Source organism: Oncorhynchus clarkii, chromosome 19, assembly GCF_045791955.1.
Source record: "Oncorhynchus clarkii lewisi isolate Uvic-CL-2024 chromosome 19, UVic_Ocla_1.0, whole genome shotgun sequence".
Classification (NCBI taxonomy): Eukaryota; Metazoa; Chordata; class Actinopteri; order Salmoniformes; family Salmonidae; genus Oncorhynchus; species Oncorhynchus clarkii.
The window spans coordinates 6,773,303-6,800,508 of record NC_092165.1 but is presented as its reverse complement, the minus strand read 5'-3'; the positions used below and the strand labels follow the sequence as shown (position 1 = coordinate 6,800,508).

At 42.1% G+C, this 27,206-nt stretch overlaps 1 protein-coding gene across 2 annotated transcripts in view; it reads left to right on the top strand.

Annotated features, from left to right (window-relative positions):
* The window catches only part of LOC139374661 (calcium-binding protein 2-like), a 44,030-nt gene extending 17,263 nt beyond the window's left edge, over positions 1–26,767 (top strand). The window contains exons 1-7 of one of the 2 annotated variants that reach the window (XM_071115716.1): positions 11,589–11,646; positions 12,137–12,349; positions 21,718–21,748; positions 23,175–23,309; positions 23,448–23,557; positions 23,747–23,894; positions 26,624–26,767. In XM_071115716.1, the coding sequence (XP_070971817.1) occupies positions 11,617–11,646; positions 12,137–12,349; positions 21,718–21,748; positions 23,175–23,309; positions 23,448–23,557; positions 23,747–23,894; positions 26,624–26,649 (693 nt within the window). In that variant the 5' untranslated portion in view covers positions 11,589–11,616 and the 3' untranslated portion in view covers positions 26,650–26,767. Of the gene's footprint in view, positions 1–11,588; positions 11,647–12,136; positions 12,350–21,717; positions 21,749–23,174; positions 23,310–23,447; positions 23,558–23,746; positions 23,895–26,623 lie in introns of those variants that run through there. The other variant, XM_071115715.1, reaches the window with a different exon arrangement.
* Positions 26,768–27,206: the final 439 nt, after the last annotated feature.

The window sequence follows — 27,206 nt, the reverse complement described above, 5'->3', positions numbered from 1 at the left end:
GGGGATTTCTACCTCAACCCCCTGTAGTTCTGATTTCCTTAAAGGGGATTTCTACCTCAACCCCCTGTAGTTCTGATTTCCTTAAAGGGGATTTCTACCTCAACCCCCTGTAGTTCTGATTTCCTTAAAGGGGATTTCTACCTCAACCCCCTGTAGTTCTGATTTCCTTAAAGGGGATTTCTACCTCAACCCCCTGTAGTTCTGATTTCCTTAAAGGGGATTTCTACCTCAACCCCCTGTAGTTCTGATTTCCTTTTAAAGGGGATTTCTACCTCAACCCCCTGTAGTTCTGATTTCCTTAAAGGGGATTTCTACCTCAACCCCTGTAGTTCTGATTTCCTTAAAGGGGATTTCTACCTAAAACCCCCTGTAGTTCTGATTTCCTTAAAGGGGATTTCTACCTCAACCCCCTGTAGTTCTGATTTCCTTAAAGGGGATTTCTACCTCAACCCCCTGTAGTTCTGATTTCCTTAAAGGGGATTTCTACCTCAACCCCCTGTAGTTCTGATTTCCTTAAAGGGGATTTCTACCTTTCATTCTTTCATTCTGCCTGTTGCTCTGCAAGTCATTGATCTCCATGGCAACAGAGCTATTGACAGAAGGACAAAAACAGCAAAAATGATCAGAAAAGTTTTACATTGACATTTTTGTAATTTAGTAGACGCTGTTATCCATAGAGACTTAAAGGAGCAATTAGGGTTAAGTGCCTTGCTCATGGTCACTGATTTTCCACCTAGTTGGCTCCGGGATTCAAACACTCTCAACCGCTACGCTTCCTGCTGCCCTGGGATGAGGGAGAGGTGAAAAAGGGAAGATAGATTGATTGGGAATCATTGAGAGGGATGGAGGGATGGAGGGAGGGTTATGGTGGTGAAATTAAACCACTCAGAGGATAAAATGATGCCTTTACAGACAGATTCACTCTCAGATGAGACTAGAAGGTGGTTAAAGACTCGTCTTAGGACCTAGCATAGGAAAAACTACAGGAAATAGTTTAAAATAATACTTAGGAAAAACTACAGGAAATAGTTCAAAATAACACTTAGGAAAAACTACATGAAATAGTTCAAAATAACACTTAGGAAACACTACATGAAAAGTAACATTAAGAAAGGAGATGGTTCAAATCGAGTCGATTGACACACGTGTCTGTTTAAGCTGGAGATATCTAACACGATGGGGTTCTCTGTTTGCTCTAAGACCCGGGACGGGACTCGTCTGAAGGTAACCTGAAGGTAACCCAGTACCGGGTCAAAAAATACATGGAAGTAACACAAAAAAAGAGATAAATATGTGTCCACAAAATAAATATACACAGTATTTCCTGAGCTTTCTTATGTCTCAAAGATATAGGACAGACACTTCAAAACGTTATGATTAATATTTGGACTGTTTGTTTTGCCTTTTCATGAATGTGTTAATTAATTTGTTTCTCTGGGCTACAGTGGTAAAGGCCAATTTCCATAGCTGTGGGAAGTAAGGGTGCTGAAGGTGCTGTAAAAATAAGATAAATCATAGATATATACAGTGGGGAGAACAAGTTTTTGATACACTGCCGATTTTGCAGGTTTTACTACTTGCAAAGCATCTAGAGGTCTGTAATTTTTATCATAGGTACACTTCAACTGTGAGAGACGGAATATAAAACAAAAATCCAGAAAATCACATTGTATGATTTTTAAGTAATTCATTTGCATTTTATGAGGAAGGTGAGGGATCAGCCCAGAACTACACGGCAGGACCTGGTCAATGATCTGAAGAGAGCTGGGACCACAGTCTGTTTTAGATTCTGTCTCTCACAGTGGAAGTGTACCTATGATACAAATTACAGACCTCTAGATGCTCTGTAAGTAGGAAAACCTGCAAAATCGACAGTGAATCAAATACTTGTTCTTCCCACTGTATATATAAACAGACAGTTCAAACAAGCTGAGCTGATCTGACATAGTCGTTTGACAGCTGTCATACAGAATATAAGTGATTATCTCTCTCTATTTCTCTATCCCTCTCTCCCTCTCTCTCACTGTCTTTCTAGCCCACTGTCTTTCTCTCTGGTCTCGCTCTCCTTCTGTCATTGTGGCCCTATTGTAATCCATTCCAATCATTCTAGAACATACCAGACAACGCAAATCTCATATACAGTAGATGAAGAAAACACAATCACACTACACACTACAGGTCTATAGGAAATTATGGAGAGCGTGGGAGTATCAATGGGAAATATGGAACAATCCAGTGAGAGAGAGTGAGAGAGAGTGAGAGTGAGAGTGAGAGTGAGAGTAAGAGTGAGAGTGAGAGTGAGAGAGAGAAATAGAGAGTGAGAGATAGACATAGAGAGAGCGAGTGAGACGGAGATAGAAGAGATAAGAAGAGAGAGAAAGACAGGAAGAGACACCATTGTTAAAGTAACAGACTAGATCAGGGGTACGTAACCCTGTACCAGGAGTGCTGCAGGAACTGCAGGGTTTTGTTCCAACTAGGCTTCACACCTGACCAACTGAGCTAATTGATCAAACCTACCCAGAGTTTACAAAGCTATACATGCATGTACCTACTACACATACAAGAACCAACACAATATATATATATAATGATTGTATCTTCTGTGATGACAATCTAAAACCTGTCAACTTCCAAATGAACAAGCAACGACATGCTGCTGTTGGCCTCAATGTTTGATGTAGTGTAGAACTATAATATGTGTGTGAGTGTTTGTTTGTTTCACAGTTCATTCTGAGATATCTGATGCCTGGATATGTGTACTAGAGAGAGGGGAGAGGTAGGAGAGGAGGAGAGAGAGGAGAGGAAAGGAAGGAGATGAGGAGAGAGAGGAGAGGTAGAAGAGAAAGGAGAGGAAGGAAAGGAGGAGATAGAGGAGAGGAGGAGAGAGAGGAAACAAAGGAGAGGAAGAAAGGAAGGAGAAGAGGAGAGATGAGAGAGAGGAGAGGAGGAGAGAGAGGAAAGGAAGGAGAGGATGAGAGAGAGGAGAGGAAGAGAGGAAACCAAGGAGAGGAGGAGAGAGAGGAAACAAAGGAGAAGAGGAGAGAGAGGAGAGGAGGAGAGGGGGAGAGGAAACAAAGGAGACGAGGAGAGAGAGGAGAGGAGGAAATAGAGGAAAGGGAGGAGAGAGAGGAGAGAAGGAGAGGGGAGAGAGGAGAGGTAGGAGAGAGGAGAGGAGGAAAGAGGGGAGAGAAGGAGAGAGGGGAGAGAGGAGAGGAGGAGAGAGAGGAGAGAAGGAGGGAGGGGAGAGAAGAGGAGAGAGAGAAAGGAGGAAAGAGAGGAGAGGAGGAAAGATCGGGGAGATGTATCTTGCAGTGGAAAATATACAAATGTGTCTTTTGATGGAAAACCCATGAGACAGATGAACTAGTGAATGAATCAGTGTTGCGTGAGTCAGTAGGACTAGACAGATGATGACTAGATGTTACAACAGATGACACACACACAACACAGCAGACTATTGCATTTAACTTGATTAAAGTTCCGCTCAACCTTCAAGAGGCTCAGAGGAAAGGGTCAGGAAGCAGTCACACACGCAGACAGACGCAGGCTCACACACGTAAGAACACACACACGTAGTTACGCAAGCACACACACACACAGACCCAAGCTCTCTGTCTCTCTCTCTCTCTCTCTCTCAAACACACACACACACACACACACACACACACACACACACACACACACACACACACACACACACACACACACACACACACACACACACACACACACACACGCACGCCTCTGTGCCTTTCCAGAGCATTGTGATCCAGAGTCCAGGTTAAACCAGGGTCAGGATGGCCTGTCTTCTGAACACCATCATAAAGTTGTTGACTCTGTGACATGAGATTGTTATTAAGAAGTGTTTCTTCACTCTCTCCTGTCATCCTACTATGTCTAAGCCTGCGTCCCAAACTGGCACCCTATTCCCTACATAGTGGACGACTATTGGGCCCTGGTTAAAAGTAGTGCACTATATAGGGAATAGGGATGCCTTTTTGGGATACAACCTAAGAGATCTGTTGTGTTTAATGCCGTTGAAAAGAGGAGACAATCACATTTCCTCTGCTGTTTGATCCGGGGTTACATGTGTTGTTACTTGACTGTAGGTTTATTCCTCAGCTGTGGACACAACATGACATCACACCGAGGAGTCAGAGGACTATGGTTTTACATGTGAAGTGCTGTTTGCTGAATGTGGACTTTCTTTCCCTGTTCTGTATGAAGCCCTTCAGTTATCAGACATGGTCATTCAGGGGTCGTTCCACGTTGCCTTTCGTCTCCCTTTCATATTTTAAGTAGAAATGATGCACCAATATTGAATTTTAAAATCTTGTTATATTAATTGAAGTGCACTTTAACACAGACCACATGGAGAATTCAATAAATCTGATTTTTTTCTACGAATACAGACTTGCTCCGTGCACCTCTGTGAACTCTAGGAACATTTTAACCCACCGAACCCTGACGTTTCTCCAAGTTTTCAGCATCATTGTAAAGCCCTATTTATTTGTTGCTTTGAGAAAGTAACTTCTGAATATGATTATTTATTTGATGTGATTAGTGATTCATTTACATCTGTCTCTCATTTTAAAATCAACACCGTCTACGTGAACTGAACTCTCCTTTTAATACGGTGAAACTATTCTCTTTCTTTTCAAAAGAAACCAGAAACGATGGTGTAAAAGCAGGCGAGCTGGTTCTACCCTTCCTGGTCATTTTCTGGTGTGTTGTTTGGTGGAGTGTCCACCTGTAACCCATTAGATAGAGAGGAAGGCTTGAACAATTTAACAAAGAAGAGACACATATTGGGTTCAGTTGTCACTCCCTGTTGCACACAACACGTTTCCATTCCTCCTGTCACTAGGAGATTTAAGGCAGACGAAATCGTCAACCCTGTAACGGTCAACCCTGTTTACGGTCAACCCTGTTACGGTCAACCCTGTTACAGTCAACCCTGTTACGGTCAATACTGTTACGGTCAACCCTGTTACGGTCAACCCTGTTACAGTCAACCCTGTTACGGTCAATACTGTTACGGTCAACCCTGTTACGGTCAACCCTGTTCCAGTCAACCCTGTTCCAGTCAACCCTGTTACAGTTAACCCTGTTACGGTCAACCCTGTTACGGTCAACCCTGTTACGGTCAACCCTGTTACGGTCAACCCTGTTACAGTCAACCCTGTTACGGTCAACCCTGTTACAGTCAACCCTGTTCCAGTCAACCCTGTTCCAGTCAACCCTGTTACAGTCAACCCTGTTACAGTCAACCCTGTTTACGGTCAACCCTGTTACGGTCAACCCTGTTACAGTCAACCCTGTTACGGTCAATACTGTTACGGTCAACCCTGTTACGGTCAACCCTGTTACAGTCAACCCTGTTACGGTCAATACTGTTACGGTCAACCCTGTTACGGTCAACCCTGTTCCAGTCAACCCTGTTCCAGTCAACCCTGTTACAGTTAACCCTGTTACGGTCAACCCTGTTACGGTCAACCCTGTTACGGTCAACCCTGTTACGGTCAACCCTGTTACAGTCAACCCTGTTACGGTCAACCCTGTTACAGTCAACCCTGTTCCAGTCAACCCTGTTCCAGTCAACCCTGTTCCAGTCAACCCTGTTACAGTCAACCCTGTTACAGTCAACCCTGTTTACGGTCAACCCTGTTACGGTCAACCCTGTTACAGTCAACCCTGTTACGGTCAATACTGTTACGGTCAACCCTGTTACGGTCAACCCTGTTACAGTCAACCCTGTTACGGTCAATACTGTTACGGTCAACCCTGTTACGGTCAACCCTGTTACAGTCAACCCTGTTCCAGTCAACCCTGTTACAGTCAACCCTGTTACGGTCAACCCTGTTACGGTCAACCCTGTTACGGTCAACCCTGTTACGGTCAACCCTGTTACAGTCAACCCTGTTACAGTCAACCCTGTTACAGTCAACCCTGTTACGGTCAACCCTGGTACGGTCAACCCTGTTACGGTCAACCCTGTTACGGTCAACCCTGTTACAGTCAACCCTGTTACAGTCAACCCTGTCACAGTCAACCCTGTTACGGTCAACCCTGTTACGGTCAACCCTGTTACGGTCAACCCTGTTACAGTCAACCCTGTTACAGTCAACCCTGTTACAGTCAACCCTGTTATTTTATTTGACACTTACTCTAGTCATGTTTTTAGTTAACCTCTTTACAGTGGAGGCTGCTGTGGGGAGGACGGCTCATGATAAAGGCAGGAAACCATGTGTTGGATGATGTTGATGCCTTTACACTTATTCCTCTCCAGCCATTACCACGTGATCATCCTCCCTAATTAAGGTGCCACCAGCCTCCTGTGGCTCTTTATGACACAATGTTACAATTAAATCTGATCTAAAGTGTTTTTGAGACCAAAAAGTTACAATTCTCAAAAGGTCCTGAACTAGTGCCACTTTGTTTACATACTCATCTCATATGTATATACTGTACTCGATACCATCTACTGTATCTTGCCTATGCTGCTCTGTACCATCACTCATTCATATATCCTTATGTACATATTCTTTATCCCCTTACACTGTGTACAAGACAGTAGTTTTGGAATTGTTAGTTAGATTACTTGTTGGTTATTACTGCATTGTCGGAACTAGAAGCACAAGCATTTCGCTACACTCGCATTAACATCTGCTAACCATCTGTATGTGACAAATAAAATTTAATTTGATTTGATTTGATTAGTGCAACCATCCTCATAATACAAAAAAAAGTACCATCTTTATTTCAGGTAGGCTACCCTAAGAATGGGTCAACCGGAGGAAGACATGTATATAAATTGCTCAACAGCATTCACTATGATCTGACAGAGCTGGCCTAGTTGGAACCCAAGCCTGCACACTCAGTGGTCCTCAACCGGAGAGTCAGACGGTGACCATTGATCTTCTGATTGTGTTAGACTGCCATCTAGTGAGGATTCTCTAGAATGACTGCCTCTAGTCGTCTAGATTGAGTACTGCAGCCTCTCATGCAAAACTGGGCTTGGTGCTGTAGTTAGTGTTGGGACGTTCCATTGCAGTTTGCTATAGATTGATACAGAGAGGGGGAGAGGGAGGGAGGGAGCTCTATCAAAATATGGAGATACAGAATACAGGAAGGGAGAGAGAGGCAGAGAGAGAGAGAGGGAGACAGAGGGAGTGATAGAGGGAGAGAGAAGTGACAAGGGGGTGAGAGAGAAGAAAGAGAGAGGGGGTGATACAAAGAGCGATAGAACGAGAGAGAGAGATACAGAGGGAGACAGGGAGTGATAGAGGCAGAGAGAGAGAGAGAGAGAGAGAGAGAGAGAAAGAGAGAGAGAGAGAGAGAGAGAGAGAGAGAAGAAAGAGAGAGGGGGTGATACGAAGAGCAATAGAACAAGACAGAGAGATACAGAGGGAGGAGTGTGTGTGATTGCCCTTCCAATATGACAATAGGTATTAGTGCTGTGGTGCCCAGCTCTACTCTAATGGCCTGGACACACAGCTACTCTCTACTGTAGTCACCACACTGCTGGTGGAGCAAACACACACACAAACACTTTCAGCACAAACTCACACTTACGCAAATTACATTTAGGAGGAAAAAAATTGACAATTTCTCAAATGATCATAATGTACAACTTGAACATATTCCAGCAGCAATTTCAGGGCTTATTTGATCATGAAGATATGAAGTACATAATCGTTTTTCATAATACAACTATTACATCATAATTCACTGTGACATTTTCACCCTCATATTCTTCATCCATTTCTCATAATGCTGATACCATCTGTCTCATTTGTGCCAGAATCTTCTTCCCAATCATCCACGGCAAAACGAGACAATGTTGGCTTCTAACTGTTGCTTGACATTCTAACTGTTCCTAGACATTCTAACTATTCCTAGACATTCTAACTGTTCCTAGGCATTCTAACGGTTCCTTAACATTCTAAATGTTCCTAGACATTCTAACTGTTGCTAGACATTCTAACTGTTCCTAGACATTCTAACGGTTCCTAAACATTCTAAATGTTCCTAGACATTCTAACTGTTCCTAGACATTCTAACTGTTCCTAGACATTCTAACTGTTCCTAGACATTCTAACTGTTCCTAGACATTCTAACTGTTCCTAGACATTCTAACTGTTCCTAGACATTCTAACTGTTCCTAGACATTCTAACTATTCCTAGACATTCTAAATGTTCCTAGACATTCGAACTGTTCCTAGACATTCTAACTGTTCCTAGACATTCTAAATGTTCCTAGACATTCTAACTGTTCCTAGACATTCTAACTGTTCCTAGACATTCTAACTATTCCTAGACATTCTAAATGTTCCTAGACATTCGAACTGTTCCTAGACATTCTAACTGTTCCTAGACATTCTAACTGTTCCTAGACATTCTAAATGTTCCTAGACATTCTAACTGTTCCTAGACATTCTAACTGTTCCTAGACATTCTAACTGTTCCTAGACATTCTAACTGTTCCTAGACATTCTAACTGTTCCTAGCCATTCTAACTATTCATAGACATTCTAAATGTTCCTAGACATTCGAACTGTTCCTAGACATTCTAACTGTTCCTAGACATTCTAAATGTTCCTAGACATTCTAACTGTTCCTAGACATTCTAACTGTTCCTAGACATTCTAACTATTCCTAGACATTCTAAATGTTCCTAGACATTCGAACTGTTCCTAGACATTCTAACTGTTCCTAGACATTCTAACTGTTCCTAGACATTCTAAATGTTCCTAGACATTCTAAACGTTCCTTGATATTGCATTCTAAATGTTCTAAAGCAGGAGTCTCATGTAACCCCTGCTTTAAGCAGTATTTAAACTGTATTACTACGCTGGCTGTTTAAATCCAAGCAATGCCTTTATCTTCTGTTGGAACCCAAGTCCTGCTGGGTAGATCCACACAGAAAGAACAGCTGGCCAAGAACCCAAAACATCTGCAAGAGGAGAATATAGAAATAGAATGGATAGAATAAAAATGAGGTGTGAGGTTGACCATGAGGTTAGATTTGAACAGTTAGGAGGCAAAATGAGATGTGAGATTGACCATGAGGTTAGATTTTAACAGTGAGGAGGCAAAATGAGGTGTGAGGTTGACCATGAGGTTAGATTTTAACAGTTAGGAGGCAACATGAGATGTGAGATTGACCATGAGGTTAGATTTTAACAGTGAGGAGGCAAAATTAGATGTGAGATTGACCATGAGGTTAGATTTTAACAGTTAGGAGGCAAAATGAGATGTGAGATTGACCATGAGGTTAGATTTTAACAGTGAGGAGGCAAAATGAGGTATGAGATTGACCATGAGGTGAGATTTTAACAGTTAGGAGGCAAAATGAGATGTGAGATTGACCATGAGGTTAGATTTTAACAGTGAGGAGGCAAAATGAGGTGTAAGGTTGACCATGAGGTTAGATTTTAACAGTGAGGAGGCATAGGAGGAAGATGTGCTTTATCTTGCCATTGTGAGGCTTTTTATTTGCTAAGTGAGGATAAATGAGCCGGGGAACTGTACAATTACTTACAAAATCAAATAGGACGATGAACAGAAAGGCAGGTCTAATAAACTGACATGATTAACATAAAACTCTAACAGAAGACCACCAGGGCTTCATTTCCTGTAAAGCCAGCAGCATGCCACCCTGTTATATGTCTGTCTTGCCTGTCTCTCTCAAACAATGGCTTGCTTCTTGTAGCAATACCCATTACCCAGAATGCATCGCAAACCCTACTAATTACCTAATTGACAATCAACTTCAATGACGGTATGAAAATGGAACACAAACACATTCAGGTCATAAACATACATGTTACCACCAAACCACACTTTCAATAATGGTGTTCACATGATTTAAAACAACAAAATTCGTCCCCCGGGAATAAGCTACTACCACAATAACCCTTACCGTAAAAACCCTTACCGTAAAAACCCTTACCGTAAAAACCCTTGCCTCCATTTGACGTCACAACTATGAGCAGGAAATGGACCAAACCCACTTGCATCAATGAGGCAATAAAAGATAATCCTCGACATTTATTTTGTTCTACTATACCTGGACCTTGTGATCTCCCTTTCCTCTTTCTGACATCTCCTCTCTATCGCTCCCTTTCCTCTTTCTGACATCTCCTCCTCTCTAACCCTCCCTTTCCTCTTTCTGGCATCTCCTCCTCTCTATCCCTCCCTTTCCTCTTTCTGGCATCTCCTCCTCTCTAACCCTCCCTTTCCTCTTTCTGGCATCTCCTCTCTATCCCTCCCTTTCCTCTTTCTGACATCTCCTCTCTATCGCTCCCTTTCCTCTTTCTGACATCTCCTCTCTATCCCTCCCTTTCCTCTTTCTGACATCTCCTCCTCTCTATCCCTCCCTTTCCTCTTTCTGGCATCTCCTCCTCTCTAACCCTCCCTTTCCTTTTTCTGGCATCTCCTCCTCTCTATCCCTCCCTTTCCTCTTTCTGGCATCTCCTCCTCTCTATCCCTCCCTTTCCTCTTTCTGGCATCTCCTCCTCTCTATCCCTCCCTTTCCTCTTTCTGGCATCTCCTCCTCTCTAACCCTCCCTTTCCTCTTTCTGACATCTCCTCTCTATCCCTCCCTTTCCTCTTTCTGACATCTCCTCTCTATCCCTCCCTTTCCTCTTTCTGACATCTCCTCTCTATCCCTCCCTTTCCTCTTTCTGACATCTCCTCTCTATCCCTCCCTTTCCTCTTTCTGACATCTCCTCCTCTCTATCCCTCCCTTTCCTCTTTCTGGCATCTCCTCTCTATCCCTCCCTTTCCTCTTTCTGGCATCTCCTCTCTATCCCTCCCTTTCCTCTTTCTGACATCTCCTCTCTATCCCTCCCTTTCCTCTTTCTGACATCTCCTCTCTATCCCTCCATTTCCTCTTTCTGGCATCTCCTCCTCTCCATCCCTCATTTTCTACTAGTCCCATCGCTCTATTCCTTTAATCTGAAATGTTGAGGATTAAAAAGGCATCCCGTTTCCCCTCTAATTCCCCCCCCCCTCCCTCTCAATTCTGTCAAACTGGTGATTTGCAGAGTGAGTGAGTGAGTGAGGAAAAGAACGATAAAGGGCTGATATTGACTAAATTGAGGGTAATCAAGGGAACATAAATGGAGTGAAAGAGAGAGAGAGAGAGAGAGAGAGAGAGAGAGAGAGAGAGAGAGAGAGAGAGAGAGGGAGAGAGAGAGAGAGAGAAATAAACCGACTATAGAATCACCTTGCTCTCCTAATTTATCCTGCCGGTAGCACCATGTGTGAGGGTTCCCACCAATTCAAGGAGCGTTGACCAGAGACACATGGCGACCGCATGGCAACCTAGTCTCTCAATAGACCAATCGAATCATTGATTCAGCAGTTAGGAGGACCTCATTGGCTGGATTATTATCTTGATTATCATCAACATCAGTAGTGTTCTATTGGTGGCTGAAGAGCTCAATTCTGGGATAGATTAGAACTTTAGGTTTGGGCCGGGACTTTGGCTGGAGAGTTTATGTAATAGCTAACTGGAGAGAGGGAGGGAGAGAGGAGAGGGACGGGGCACGGGACAGAGGGAAAGAGAGGGGGAGGAGAGGAGGACTCAGAGAGAAAGAAAAGCTGATGGGAAATAAGAGAAGCAAAATGAGGAAGGTAAGGGATTATTCCTCAATTATTTACTGTCGTTTAGATTATTTGTGTATTTAGTATTGGAGATCTATTGATTCTATAGATGTGAGAGAGACAGACTGATGTTTTCTTTTTTTACTGTAGGCGGTGTGAAAGTTACCTTTCTAAGACTTGCAATGTGCATGACTTCAAAAAAAATCGACATTGTTTCTTGCACATTGACTTTTAGCTGAATCAGAAATATCATTTTTTAAATGTTTATTAGCATTGACGACACTGAGTTGACTGTACAGAATATTGGTTCATACACGCTGCTAGGAACGACTGAAACCAGGAAGCATTGCTACTTTAGTGATCTGGTCTACAGCCTAGTGTGTCTTAGAACAATAAGGAACAGGGCTGAACAACTGCTTCACTCACCTGCCATTTTTATTGGCTGAACACACCTTTTCTGATCATTCTGATTGGTTGGCATGTGGTTGGTTAATCGATCTGATTGGTTCCCCTCCCTAAGGGGGTATTGCCCTCGGAGGGGAGCGGAGCCCCATTGGCTGCGGCGGCAATGCCGGGGGGTGTGGGGGCCCTGGAGGAAGAAGAGGAGGAAGATGAAAGGAGAAGAGTGTTTGAGGAGCCGTTGTGTGCTGTGGTCCAGAACTGCACCGTTCTACACAACATCGTGGGCCCCGCCTGCATCTTCCTCAGAGAGGCGTTCATTCAGAGCCAGCTCGTATGTAACCTTACAGAGATACACACACACACACACACACACACACACACACACACACACACACACACACACACACACACACACACACACACTCTAAAGTAAACTACATACTATACTGATATAATAGTCATCCATTTATCGATTTCAGACATTTTGTCTGAACAAATCACCAGTTCTCTGTGATCCTTGACAAACTTTTAAAAGAGTGTAACACCATATCAGCTTGTACGTTCACCAAGATCTTACATCCATCCCATAATATCATTACCATCATGATCCCTTCATCAAACGTCACCCTGTCCACAGCTCTGATCCTATCCACAGCTCTGATCCTATCCACTCACCACCCTGTCCACAGCTATGATCCTATCCACTCACCACCCTGTCCACAGCTCTGATCCTATCCACTCACCACCCTGTCCACAGCTCTGATCCTACCAACTCACCACCCTGTCCACAGCTCTGATCCTATCCACTCACCACCCTGTCCACAGCTCTGATCCTATCCTCAGCTCTGATCCTATCCCCTCACCACCCTGTCCACAACTCTGATCCTATCCTCAGCTCTGATCCTATCCCCTCACCACCCTGTCCACAACTCTGATCCTATTCACAGCTCTGATCCTGTCCACAGCTCTGATCATATCCACTCACCACCCTATCCACAGCAATGATCATATCCACTCACCACCCTGTCCACAGCTCTGATCCTATCCACTCATCACCCTGTCCACAGCTCTGATCGATCCTACCCACAGCTCTGATCCTATCCACAGCTCTGATCCTATCCACTCACCACTTTGTCCACAGCTCTGATTCTATTCCACAGCTTTGATCCTATCCACCCACCACCCTATCTACAGCTCTGATCCTATCCACAGCTCTGATCCTATCCACTCACCACCCTGTACACAGCTCTGATCCTATCCACAGCTCTGATCCTATCCACAGCTCTGATACTATCCACTCAATATTAGGTTATATTTCTATGACACCAGCATCACCCCTGTGACATCGTCATCACCATTACATTCTGAGCAGCATGATTGGAGGAAACCACTTCTACATCATCTCCACCAAAGACCATCTGCCAACCCTGTGAGTGTCTCATATCCATTGAATCTGCTATGAATCGTTGTTAGTATATTTACTTTACATATAGAGCACCGTGCAACATTATTTTAGCAAGCAACACGTTCAATGGTATACCACATCCTGCTGTGTTTTATGTCAGAATCTCCCATTGTGAAGTGGGAATAATACTGTGAAATTGTAACAATGATGATAATGTCCAATTAGTGTAAGAGCTGTTTGAAAAGAGCACATTGAAAATTCAGCTTGTTTTGCATGGGTGGATTTTTGGCCTGCCTGGCGACATCACCAGTTGATTTAAGTTAATAGACCAATAGCAAAGGGAGATTCAAACCTCACTGCCAATAACAGCTATTCTTCAGGTTACATTTGCCTCCCATTTGTCTCAATGTCTTGCTCAGACCACTCCCAGACTTTCCTAGCAAGTGTATTGCTTGAGAAACGTAATTTAGCTAAAAAGCCACTTTTTGATCATTTTAATTAAAAACAATTACAGTAAGGGATACTTCGGGATTTTTGCACTTCCCAAGAGTTAGATGAACTTGTGTATACCATTTTTATGTCTGCATGCAGTTTGAAGGAAGCAATGACTGCATGCTAGCTGTACCTGTAGACTTCCAGCCATTGCTCTAACGCTACTTAGCATTGGCTTGGAAAACTACCTCTAACTTCCTTAATACTGGACGCAGAGACATACAAAAAAAAGGTATCCACGAGTTGATCTGACTCTGGGGAAGTAGATAAAGGGAACAGTACCAAAACCCTGAAGGATCCCTTTAATTGATACCCAGAAAGGACTTGATCGAGATAAAATCCTTAAAGTTCCTACGTTTTGAGTAGAACAAACAAAGATAAAAGAGAACGAAGTCCTAGAACAGATTGTTCTGTAGATGTTGTTGAAGTGTGTGGCGATGACATGGTCAGTGCTCAGCCTGTTCCTCAACTTTGTAATTTAGATGATGGATTCATCTCCTGCTCACCGAGCGAGCAGCGTCTGATATGGCCTCTTATTCCAGATGAATGTCTTTGTTCGAGTGAGAAGAGATCATATTGTATCAGTCCCAAGTGGCACCCTATTCCCTATTTAGTGCACTACTTTTAACCAGGGCTCTGGTCAAAAGTAGTGCACTACATAGGGAATAGGGTGCCATTTTGTACACATCCATAATCACACACATAGGGGAGTAATTTCCTGATAGCAGCTATGCTAGGCTAATGCTAAGTACTATTAGCCAGGTGTTTTTTCCCCATTTGGGCCAGGTACTTAGAGTAACTGACGAGCTAGCACTTGATAGAGGATCTGTCCTTAGATGAACTGTTGGGGAGAAATATCACATGTGTGGAGATGGTGTGGTTTTGATTCCGTCATTTTGAATTGGAGATGCTTATTAGTGATGGGTATTTCATGAACCAACAGCTTTTTTTGATGAACGATGGAAATCGAATCGCATTAGTAAAAGAGCCGTTCATTTGGCGCCCTGATTTGCATACTGCTCTTACTGCTTTATGAGCTCAAAACAATGATTATCTGCAGATACGTTACAGCAACATTATCTAACGTTACAACATTATCTAAAGAGGGTGAATCCTCACTGCAGAAACAATACATAGCGGGGAGAGCACGTCATTCTGGTCGCTCATTTTAGCAATGCGTAACAAAAATTGCAGCAGATCTACGTTAACACTTTGGCCAGGTAAAAAATGCATTTGAATGTGCATCTAACGGTCTGATATAATGGTAGCATACTTTTTGGGCTTTACGTTAGAGATGTTTCAATGTGTTCACGGTTCTGAAGAGCCGTTCGGCAGCCAAACGATGCGCCTCACAGAAAAGTTTCAGGAACGCCCATCCCTCATGCTGATAGGAGGCCAGCATAGAGGCATGTGGGCAGGGATTGGTCAATTTGAAAGCGATGGACCGTTGAACCAATGAACCAACCACAGAGTGTAGTACTGCTATCTATACAGGGCTGCCAATCGATCAGATCATTAGAACCTCTTCTACAAAGGTTTGACCTAAAAGCTACAAAGGCGAGGAGGGTAAATGGCAGGGATTCGGACCATTTGAACCACTCATGTTATTATGAGTTAGAATGGCATAAGGGTTAATAGTCTATTGATACTGAACACAAAGTACTGGTTATGTAATCCTACAATCCCCTGTTCTCTGAAATGGAGAGGAACGCTGATCTCATGTCTGAGACCAGTTGGAGGTGTCTGTAGGTCCAGAGTGGATTTATGAGCTATGATGGTGCATATTGCTAGGGATATGAACCTATAAGAGCTATGATGGTGCATATTGCTGGGGATATGAACCTATAAGAGCTATGATGGTGCATATTGCTAGGGATATGAACCTATAAGAGCTATGATGATGCGTATTGCTGGGGATATGAACCTATACGAGCTGTGATGATGCATATTGCTGGGGATATGAACCTATAAGAGCTATGATGATGCGTATTGCTGGGGATATTTACCTATAAGAGCTGTGATGATGCGTATTGCTGGGGATATGAACCAATAAGAGCTATGATGATGCGTATTGCTGGGGATTTGAACCTATAAGTCCAACCAAGCCCCAACACCTTGGTTGGAAGGTGAAAGTCTAAATACAATTGTGTGTGTCTGTGTGTAAACAAGTCGATGAGCATAGTGCCTATCATCATTAGTAATTTATCTTGATGAGCATAGTGCCTATCATCATTAGTCATTTATCTTGATACTGTTTAGCATACATACAATCTCTCTCCTGTTCACTCTAATCCAATCCTGTTGTATTACTATTCCTGGGGATGTGGTTGTGATGTCATTGGCTGTCAGTCACAGAACAGAGCAGAAGACAGAACATGTGTGAAACAAGGCCATCGGGACACATTCCAAACTCTCCAGCCACCCTAGAAAGCACACGGCCGGGAGGAAATGGGTGTGCTTAGGGTAATTGTTTCAACAAAAGTAGAGAAAAAACTCTCAATTGCTGTGAATTAGAAGCCTTTGTGCATTTAGATTACATCATAGTATTAACACTGACGTTCGGGTCATCATTAAAATGACGTGTTATTAGTCACGTGCTTAGCAGATGTTATTGCGGGTGGAGCAAAAGGCTTGTTTGTGGGTGTAGGGTAATTCTTTCTGACATTCATCAGAAAGAATGACAAAGCTTTTGATATCATTGAGATAAATGATGGACTTTGAGTTTGTGAACGAGAGATGTGTGCCTTTACTTGTAGCAAGCAGATGTGGCTTATTATGGCTGCGTCATCACCTCAGCATCAGTAGAGCTGTGACTATCCTCCACCATCCAAACTCAACATCTTACATGCATCCTATAGAAGTATCTCTGGTTTAGGACTCAAAACATTACTGTATTTATTTTTAATTTGTATTTAACCTTTATTTAACTAGGCAAGTCAGTTAAGAACAAACTCTTATTTACAATGGCGGTCTACCAAAAGGCAAACGGTCTCTTGCGGGGGCGGGGCCTGGGATTAAAATAAATAAATGAAAACAGTATAAATAGGACAAAACACACATCACAACAGGAGAGACAACACAACACTACATGAAGAGAGACCTAAGACAACAACATAGCAAGGCAGCAACACATGACAACACAGCATGGTAGCAACAAAACATAACATGGTAGCAACACAACATGGTAGCAGCACAAAACATGGTACAAACATTATTGGGCACAGTCAACAGCACAAAGGTCAAGAAGGTAGAGACAACAGTACATCACACTTAGCAGCCACAACTGTCAGTAAGAGTGTCCATGATTGAGTCTTCGAATGACATTGAGATAAAACTGTCCAGTTTGAGTGTTTGTTGCAGCACGTTCCAGTCACTAGCTGCAGCGAACTGAAAAGAGGAGTATATCCTATAGAAAACTTCCTGGGTTAGGACTCTTTATTTAGCTAATTATGTCACTTCTGAAGGTAATTGTTTGCACCAGATGTTATTTAGGGGCTTCATAGCAAACGGGTGAATACATAAGAATGGACCACTTTTCAGTAAAGTCATTTTTTAAAATTTCACTTCACCAATTTGGACTATTTTGTGAATGTCCATTACATGAAATCCAAATAAAAATATATTTAAATGACAGGTTGTAATGGAACAAAATAGGAAAAACACCAAGGGGGATGAATACTTTTGCAAAGCACTGTATCTCTGGTTTAGGACTCAATACGTTACTGTAACATACAATTGAAGTCGGAAGTTTACATACAATTAGGTTGGAGTCATTAAATCTTGTTTTCAACAACTCCACAAATTTCTTGTTAACAAACTATAGCTTTGGCAAGTCGGTTAGGACATCTACTTTGTGCATGACAAGTAATTTTTCAAAAAATTGCTTACAGACAGATTGTTTCATTTATATTTCACTGTATCACAATTCCAGTTGGTCAGAAGTTAACATACACTATGTTGACTGCGCCTTTAAACAGCTTGGAAAATTCCAGAAAATGATGTCATGGCTTTAGAAGCTTCTGATAGACTAATTTACATAATTTGAGTCAAGTGGAGGTGTGCCTGTGGATGTATTTCAAGGCCTACCTTCAAACTCAGTGCCTCTTTGCATGACATCATGGGAAAATCAAAAGAAGCAATTTCCAAACGCCCGAAGGTACCAGGTTCATCTGTACAAACAATAGTACATAAGTATAAACACCACTGGACCACACAGCCATCATACCGCTCAGGAAGGAGATGCGTTCTGTCTCCTAGAGATGAACGTACTTTGGTGCAAAAAGTGCAAATAGACCCCAGAACAACAGCAAAGGACCTTGTAAAGATGCTGGAGGAAAAAGGTACAAAAGTTTCTATATCCACAATAAAACAAGTCCTATATCAACATAACCTGAAAGGCCGCTCAACAAGGAAGAAGCCACTGCTCCAAAACCGCCATAAAAAAGCCAGACTATGGTTTGAAACTGCACATGGGGACAAAGATTCTACTTTTTGGAGAAATGTCCTCTGGTCTGATGAAACAAAAATAGAACTGTTTGGCCATAATGACCATCGTTATGTTTGGAGGAAAAAGGGTGAGGCTTGCAAGTCAAAGAACACCATCCCAACCGTGAAGCACGGTGTTGGCAGCATCATGTTGTGGGGGTGCTTTGCTGCAGGAGAGACTGGTACACTTCACAAAATAGATTAAATCATGAGATGGAAAAATATGTGGATATATTGAAGCAACATCTCAAGACATCAGTCAGGAAGTTAAAGCTTGGTCGCAAATGGGTCTTCCAAATGGAAAATAACCCCAAGCATACTTCCAAAGTTGTGGCAAAATGGCTTAAGGACAACAAAGTCAAGGTATTGGAGTGGCCATCAGAAAGCCCTGACCTCAATCCCATAGAAAAATTTTGGGCAGAACTGAAAAAGCGTGTGCGATCAAGGAGGCCTACAAACCTGACTCAACTCTGTCAGGAGAAATGGGCCAAAATTCACCGAACTTGGTTTAGGACCCAATACGTTACTGTAACATATATCCTATAGAATAATCTCTGGTTTAGGACCCAATACGTTACTGTAACATATATCCTATAGAATAATCACTGGTTTAGGACCCAATACGTTACTGTAACATATATCCTATAGAAGAATCTCTGGTTTAGGACTCAATACGTTACTTTAACATATATCCTATAGAAGAATATCTGGTTTAGGACTCAATACGTTACTGTAACATATATCCTACAGAAGAATCTCTGGTTTAGGACTCAATACGTTACTGTAACATATATCCTACAGAAGAATCTCTGGTTTAGGACTGAGGATGTACAGGCTTGGTGATATTAAAAACGTTTTTTTGAGTGCATGCATGCGTATGTGCACGTGTTCCTCACTTGTACTAAACACCCCAAATCTCCTCATCTCCATTTGTGGCCCGGCAACTCTATCCTGTAATCTGTTTGAACTATGACCCTTGGCTGCATGGCAACTCTGGCCCTGTAATCTGTTTTGACCTTTGACCCTGGCTGCATGGAAACTTTGGCCCTGTAATCTGTTTGATCTATGACCCTGGCTGCATGGGAACTTTGGCCCTGTAATCTGTTTGACCTATGACCCTGGCTGCATGGCAACTCTGGCCCTGTAATCTGTTTTGACCTATAACCCTGGCTGCATGGCAACTCTGGCCCTGTAATCTGTTTGACCTATGACCCTGGCATGATGAAATGTTATTTGTCACATGAATGAAATATTATTTGTAACATGCTTGGTAAACAACAAGTAGACTAACAGTGAAATGCATACCTGGTCACTGGCAGAACCCACTGTGTGTGTGTGTGTGTGTGTGTGTGTGTGTGTGTGTGTGTGTGTGTGTGTGTGTGTGTGTGTGTGTGTGTGTGTGTGTGTGTGTGTGTGTGTGTGTGTGTGTGTGTGTGTGTGTCCAGTCATTGGCATAACCTACTGTGTGTTTGAGACTGACTACAGTCAGATTGCACAACATCACTGATTACTCTACAAATCCCCTTGCAACAAACTGATCCCCTCTAACACGCTGCCTGTGTCTACCTCACACTGACTACATCCCAAATGGCACCCTTTTCCCATATAGTACACTGCTTTGGATTGATGGGCCCTGGTCAAAGTAGTGCACTATACATGGAATAGGGTGCCATTTGGGACATGACGGCTTCGATGTAGCCTACCACTGACAGACAGAGCAGTGCAGCCAATCACAGGGGACGGAATAGGACTGTGTTGAGCGAACTGAGGGGTTGCAAAAGCCAGTCAGATCACATGCTGTGTAATCCTGTAACAAATCGCCGGTCTGGCTGCGTAACATGAATTGATGGGGTTTTAGAGATGAGGGAGGGAGAGAGAGAGGGAGGCAACATGCATGAGAGAGAAGTGAATGAATCCTCTGTATTTAAGATTATGCCATCTCTCACTCTAAAATGATTCCCTATCAAATGAGTCCATATGAAATGAGTCCATATGAAATGAGTCCATATCAAATGATTCCATATCAAATGAGTCCATATGAAATGAGTCCATATGAAATGAGTCCATATGAAATGAGTCCATATCTAATGAGTCCATATGAAATGAGTCCATATCAAATGATTCACTATCTAATGAGTCCATATGAAATGAGTCCATATGAAATGAGTCCATATGAAATGAGTCCATATCTAATGAGTCCATATGAAATGAGTCCATATCTAATGAGTCCATATCTAATGATTCCATATCAAATGAGTCCATATGAAATGAGTCCATATCTAATGAGTCCATATCTAATGATTCCATATCAAATGAGTCCATATGAAATGAGTCCATATCTAATGAGTCCATATCTAATGATTCCATATCAAATGAGTCCATATCAAATGAGTCCATATCTAATGAGTCCATATGAAATGAGTCCATATCTAATGAGTCCATATCAAATGAGTCCATATCTAATGAGTCCATATCTAATGAGTCCATATCTAATGATTCCATATCTAATGATTCCATATCTAATGAGTCCATATGAAATGAGTCCATATGAAATGAGTCCATATGAAATGAGCATATGAAATGATTCCCTATCTAATGAGTCCATATCAAATGAGTCCATATCAAATGAGTCCATATCTAATGAGTCCATATCTAATGAGTCCATATCAAATGAGTCCATATCTAATGAGTCCATATCTAATGAGTCCATATCTAATGAGTCCATATGAAATGAGTCCATATGAAATGAGTCCATATGAAATGAGTCCATATCTAATGAGTCCATATGAAATGAGTCCATATCTAATGAGTCCATATCTAATGATTCCATATCAAATGAGTCCATATGAAATGAGTCCATATCTAATGAGTCCATATCTAATGATTCCATATCAAATGAGTCCATATGAAATGAGTCCATATCTAATGAGTCCATATCTAATGATTCCATATCAAATGAGTCCATATCAAATGAGTCCATATCTAATGAGTCCATATGAAATGATTCCCTATCAAATGAGTCCATATCTAATGAGTCCATATCAAATGATTCCCTATCTAATGAGTCCATATGAAATGCTTTACTTCCTGTCCAGTTCAGTCCGCAACATTCAGATGGAGCTAAATCAAAGATGTGCAGTTCTCTTGGTTTTTATGAGGATGTTTCTCTGTCAGCCATTGTGTGTGTGTGTATTTCTGTTCATCTACACTACAGTATATTCAGGGTCCTTATCGTTGTGTGTGTGTCTGTGTCCGTGCGAGCTAACACACTGTGTCTGTCACTCTGTGTGTGTCCCCTCCAATCTGAAACCCTGCAGGACAGAGACCTACGGCCAGAAGAGATTGAAGGTACAGATATAAGAGACATTACACAGAGCCAGTCAACACCATCATCTTCCCTCTCCTTCCCTGTTTCTCTCAGTCAACACGGTCATCCTCCCTCTGTCCCTGTTTCTCTCAGTCAACACCGTCATCCTCCCTCTGTCCTTGTTTCTCTCAGTCAACACCGTCATGCTCCCTCTGTCCTTGTTTCTCTCAGTCAACACCGTCATCCTCCCTCTGTCCTTGTTTCTCTCAGTCAACACTGTCATCCTCCCTCTGTCCCTGTTTCTCTCAGTCAACACCGTCATCCTCCCCCTGTCCCTGTTTCTCTCAGTCAACACTACCATCCTCCCTCTCCTTCCCTGTTTCTCTCAGTCAACACGGTCATCCTCCCACTGTGCCTGTTTCTCTCAGTCAACACCGTCATCCTCCCCCTGTCCCTGTTTCTCTCAGTCAACACCACCATCCTCCCTCTGTCCCTGTTTCTCTCAGTCAACACCACCATCCTCCCCCTGTCCCTGTTTCTCTCAGTCAACACCACCATCCTCCCCCTGTCCCTGTTTCTCTCAGTCAACACTACCATCCTCCCTCTCCTTCCCTGTTTCTCTCAGTCAACACGGTCATCCTCCCTCTGTCCCTGTTTCTCTCAGTCAACACCACCATCCTCCCTCTGTCCCTGTTTCTCTCAGTCAACACCACCATCCTCCCTCTGTCCCTGTTTCTCTCAGTCAACACCGTCATCCTCCCCCTGTCCCTGTTTTCTCAGTCAACACCGTCATCCTCCCTCTGTCCTTGTTTCTCTCAGTCAACACCGTCATCCTCCACCTGTCCCTGTTTCTCTCAGTCAACACCACCATCCTCCCTCTCCTTCCCTGTTTCTCTCAGTCAACACCACCATCCTCCCTCTCCTTCCCTGTTTCTCTCAGTCAACACTACCATCCTCCCTCTCCTTCCCTGTTTCTCTCAGTCAACACCACCATCATTCCTCTCTCCATCTTCCTGTCTTTTCCATACATACTCATATTTTCAACATACTGTATTTACTCCCAGACAACACCAATGAATCCCAGTGTTCTGGCTCTACTGTGTTGTCCTCCCTCAAACTGAAAGATACTTTGATGTGGCTGCAGGTGTTTCCACCGCTCATACAGGAGTAATAGAGACCTTGTTCACAATTATATTTAAAAAAATATGTATCAGGGGGGCTGCAGCACCCTCATCCCTCCTACTTCCTGCAGCTATGGGTGTGACTTGTCGTCAAAGAGTCTAAAATGAATATAAGAAACCATGTCTATTTTTCTCATTTCTATTCAACACCCCCCCCGCTCTCCTCTCCCCGCATCCACCTCTCCTCACCCGTATCTACCCCTCTCTCCTCCCATTCCCCCATCCACCTCTCCTCACCCGTATCTACCCCTCTCTCCTCTCCCCCATCCCCCTCCTCCCTGTGCAGAGCTGAAGGAGGCGTTCGGGGAGTTTGATAAGGATAAAGATGGCTACATCAGCTGTAAGGAACTGGGAGAGTGCATGAGGACTATGGGGTACATGCCCACAGAGATGGAGCTCATCGAACTCAGCCAGAACATCTGTGAGTCACACACACACACACACGCACACACACACACACATTAACCAGAGAAAGCGAGGGCATACCCTCTGTGTATAGTATTTGAAGCTCTTCATCACCCCTGTGACCATTTCTGTAATGACTCTTGTTTCCATCTAGGTGGCGGCAGAGTGGACTTTGAGGACTTTGTGGAGCTGATGGGTCCTAAAATGTTGGCAGAGACAGCAGACATGATAGGAGTGAAGGAGCTCAGGGATGCTTTCAAAGAAGTACGGAGAGACAATATTAGTCATATTATATCTGTTTATAATGTAAGACCACAAATTTAATTACAAGTTATTTTCTCTTAACCTGTTCTTTCTATCCATTTAATCTCTCCTCTCCCCCTCCCTTTCTACCACTCTCTCCCCCTCACCTCACCTCCTGTCCTCCTCCTCCCCGTCCTTCTTCTTCTCCAGTTTGACTCTAACGGGGATGGTCAGATAAGCCTGGCTGAACTGAAGGAGGCCATGAAAAAGCTGGTGGGGGAGCAGCTCAACCAACCAGAGATCGACGAGATCCTCCGAGATGTCGACCTCAACGGGGACGGCTTGCTCGACTTTGAGGGTGAGGGGAGAGTGTGGAATAGGGGGAGAAGGTGAGGGGAGAGTGGGAGGAGAAAAGGAGATGATTTGGTGAACTTGAAAGGGGAGAGAGGGTGAGTGAGGAGGAAGAAAGGGGGAGGGAAGGGAGTGGGAGGAAAGGGTGTGGAGAGGAGTAGAAATAAACTAAGAGAAAGAAGGAGAGAGGGGATAAGGGGAGAACTAATGGATCAGAGAGGAAATGTGACATGAGATATGATGAAGGTTGCTCTACACTACAACACTATGTTCACTCTGTTTCACCATACTAAACTCACAATGCTGTGACAACAATGCTTACCATGTTGTCACTATTCTATTACTCACCATGTTGTCACTATTCTATTACTCACCATGTTGTCACTATTCTATTACTCACCATGTTGTCACTATTCTATTACTCACCATGTTGTCACTATTCTAATACTCACCATGTTGTCACTATACTAATACTCACCATGTTGTCACTACACTATTACTCACCATGTTGTCACTATGCTAATACTCACCATGTTGTCACTATACTAACACTCACCATGCTGTCACTACACTAATACTCACCATGTTGTCACTACACTAATGCTCACCATGTTGTCACTATTCTATTACTCACCATGTTGTCACTATACTAATACTCACAGTGTTGTCACTATACTAACACTCACCATGCTGTCACTAAACTATTACTCACCATGTTGTCACTACACTAATGCTCACCATGTTGTCACTATTCTATTACTCACCATGTTGTCACTACACTAATACTCACTGTGTTGTCACTATACTAACACTCACCATGTTGTCACTATTCTATTACTCACCATGTTGTCACTACACTAATACTCACTGTGTTGTCACTATTATATTACTCACCATGTTGTCACTACACTATTATTCACCATATTGTCACTATTCTAATACTCACCATGTTGTCACTATTCTATTACTCACCATATTGTCACTATTCTAATACTCACCATGTTGTCACTATACTAATACTCATCATGTTGTCACTACACTAATACTCACCATGTTGTCACTACACTAATGCTCACCATGTTGTCACTATACTAATACTCACGGTGTTGTCACTACACTCATACTCACCATGTTGTCACTATTCTAATACTCACCATGTTGTCACTATATTAATACTCACCATGTTGTCACTATTCTATTACTCACCATGTTGTCACTATTCTATTACTCACCATGTTGTCACTACACTCATACTCACCATGTTGTCACTATTCTAATACTCACCATGTTGTCACTATATTAATACTCACCATGTTGTCACTACATTAATACTCCCTGTGTTGTCACTACACTAATACTCACTGTGTTGTCACTATTCCAATACTCACCATGTTGTCACTTTATTAATACTCACCATGTTGTCACTATATTAATACTCACCATGTTGTCACTACACTAATACTCGCTGTGTTGTCACTATTCTAATACTCACAATGTTATCACCAAACTCACCATGTTGTCACTATATTAATACTCACCATGTTGTCACTATACTAATCTCACCATGTTGTCACTATTCTATTACTCACCATGTTGTCACTACACTCATACTCACCATGTTGTCACTATTCTATTACTCACCATGTTGTCACTATATTAATACTCACCATGTTGTCACTACACTAATACTCACCATGTTGTCACTACATTAATACTCACCATGTTGTCACTATATTAATACTCACAATGTTGTCACTATATTAATACTCACTGTGTTGTCACTATACTAATACTCACCATGTTGTCACTATACTAATAATCACCATGTTGTCACTATACTAATACTCACCATGTTGTCACTATATTAATACTCACCATGTTGTCACTACATTAATACTCACCATGTTGTCACTATATTAATACTCACCATGTTGTCACTATATTAATACTCACAATGTTGTCACTATATTAATACTCACTGTGTTGTCACTGTACTAATACTCACCATGTTGTCACTATACTAATAATCACCATGTTGTCACTACACTAATACTCACCATGTTGTCACTACATTAATACTCACCATGTTGTCACTATATTAATACTCACAATGTTGTCACTATATTAATACTCACAATGTTGTCACTATATTAATACTCACAATGTTGTCACTATATTAATACTCACTGTGTTGTCACTATACTAATACTCACCATGTTGTCACTATACTAATAATCACCATGTTGTCACTACACTAATACTCACCATGTTGTCACTACATTAATACTCACCATGTTGTCACTATATTAATACTCACAATGTTGTCACTATATTCATACTCACTGTGTTGTCACTATACTAATACTCACCATGTTGTCACTATACTAATAATCACCATGGTGTCACTATACTAATACTCACCATGTTGTCACTATATTAATACTCACCATGTTGTCACTATATTAATACTCACTGTGTTGTCACTATATTAATACTCACTGTGTTGTCACTATATTAATACTCACCATGTTGTCACTATACTAATACTCACCATGTTGTCACTATATTAATACTCACCGTGTTGTCACTATACTAATACTCACAGTGTTGTCACTGTATTAATACTCACAGTATTGTCACTATACTAATACTCACAGTATTGTCACTATACTAATAATCACTATGTTGTCACCATACTAATAAAAATGTAGCTCATATTTTGTGTTCTTTCCACAGAGTTTGTCAGGATGATGTCTCGCTGACTCTCCTGGCCAGAAGACCGTGATGACATGACTTTAAGAGACTAGTAAACAACAAAACCTCCTCTGTTAGATGTTATGGACCAGTCCTCAGTATGTTGTTGTACATGTAATTATAGTATTATTGATGTACAAATATTTCATGTTGTTTTTAGGGTATTTGTTGGTACTTATGCATTGCTATACAACAATCCCTCCTAATACTGTATGTTTTTGTTGTATAACTGTAACACTAATGATAATAATAATAATATTTGTAAAGTGCTTTTCATGTATTATGTTCAGTGCTACACTATGTTATCAGTTAGTAATCCTTTTGTATAGTTTCAGCCAGTAATTTTAAAAGTAGTGCTCACGAGCAAAAATGGGTCCCCTTAAATGTGTATTACAGCATCCATTTTGTATTCCTACGAAATATCCATATATATATATATATATATATATACACACACAGTTGAAGTCGGAAGTTTACATACACTTAGGTTGGAGTCATTAAAACTCATTTTTCAACCACTCCACAAATTTCTTGTTTATGAATTTTGGCACATTCCTCCTTACAG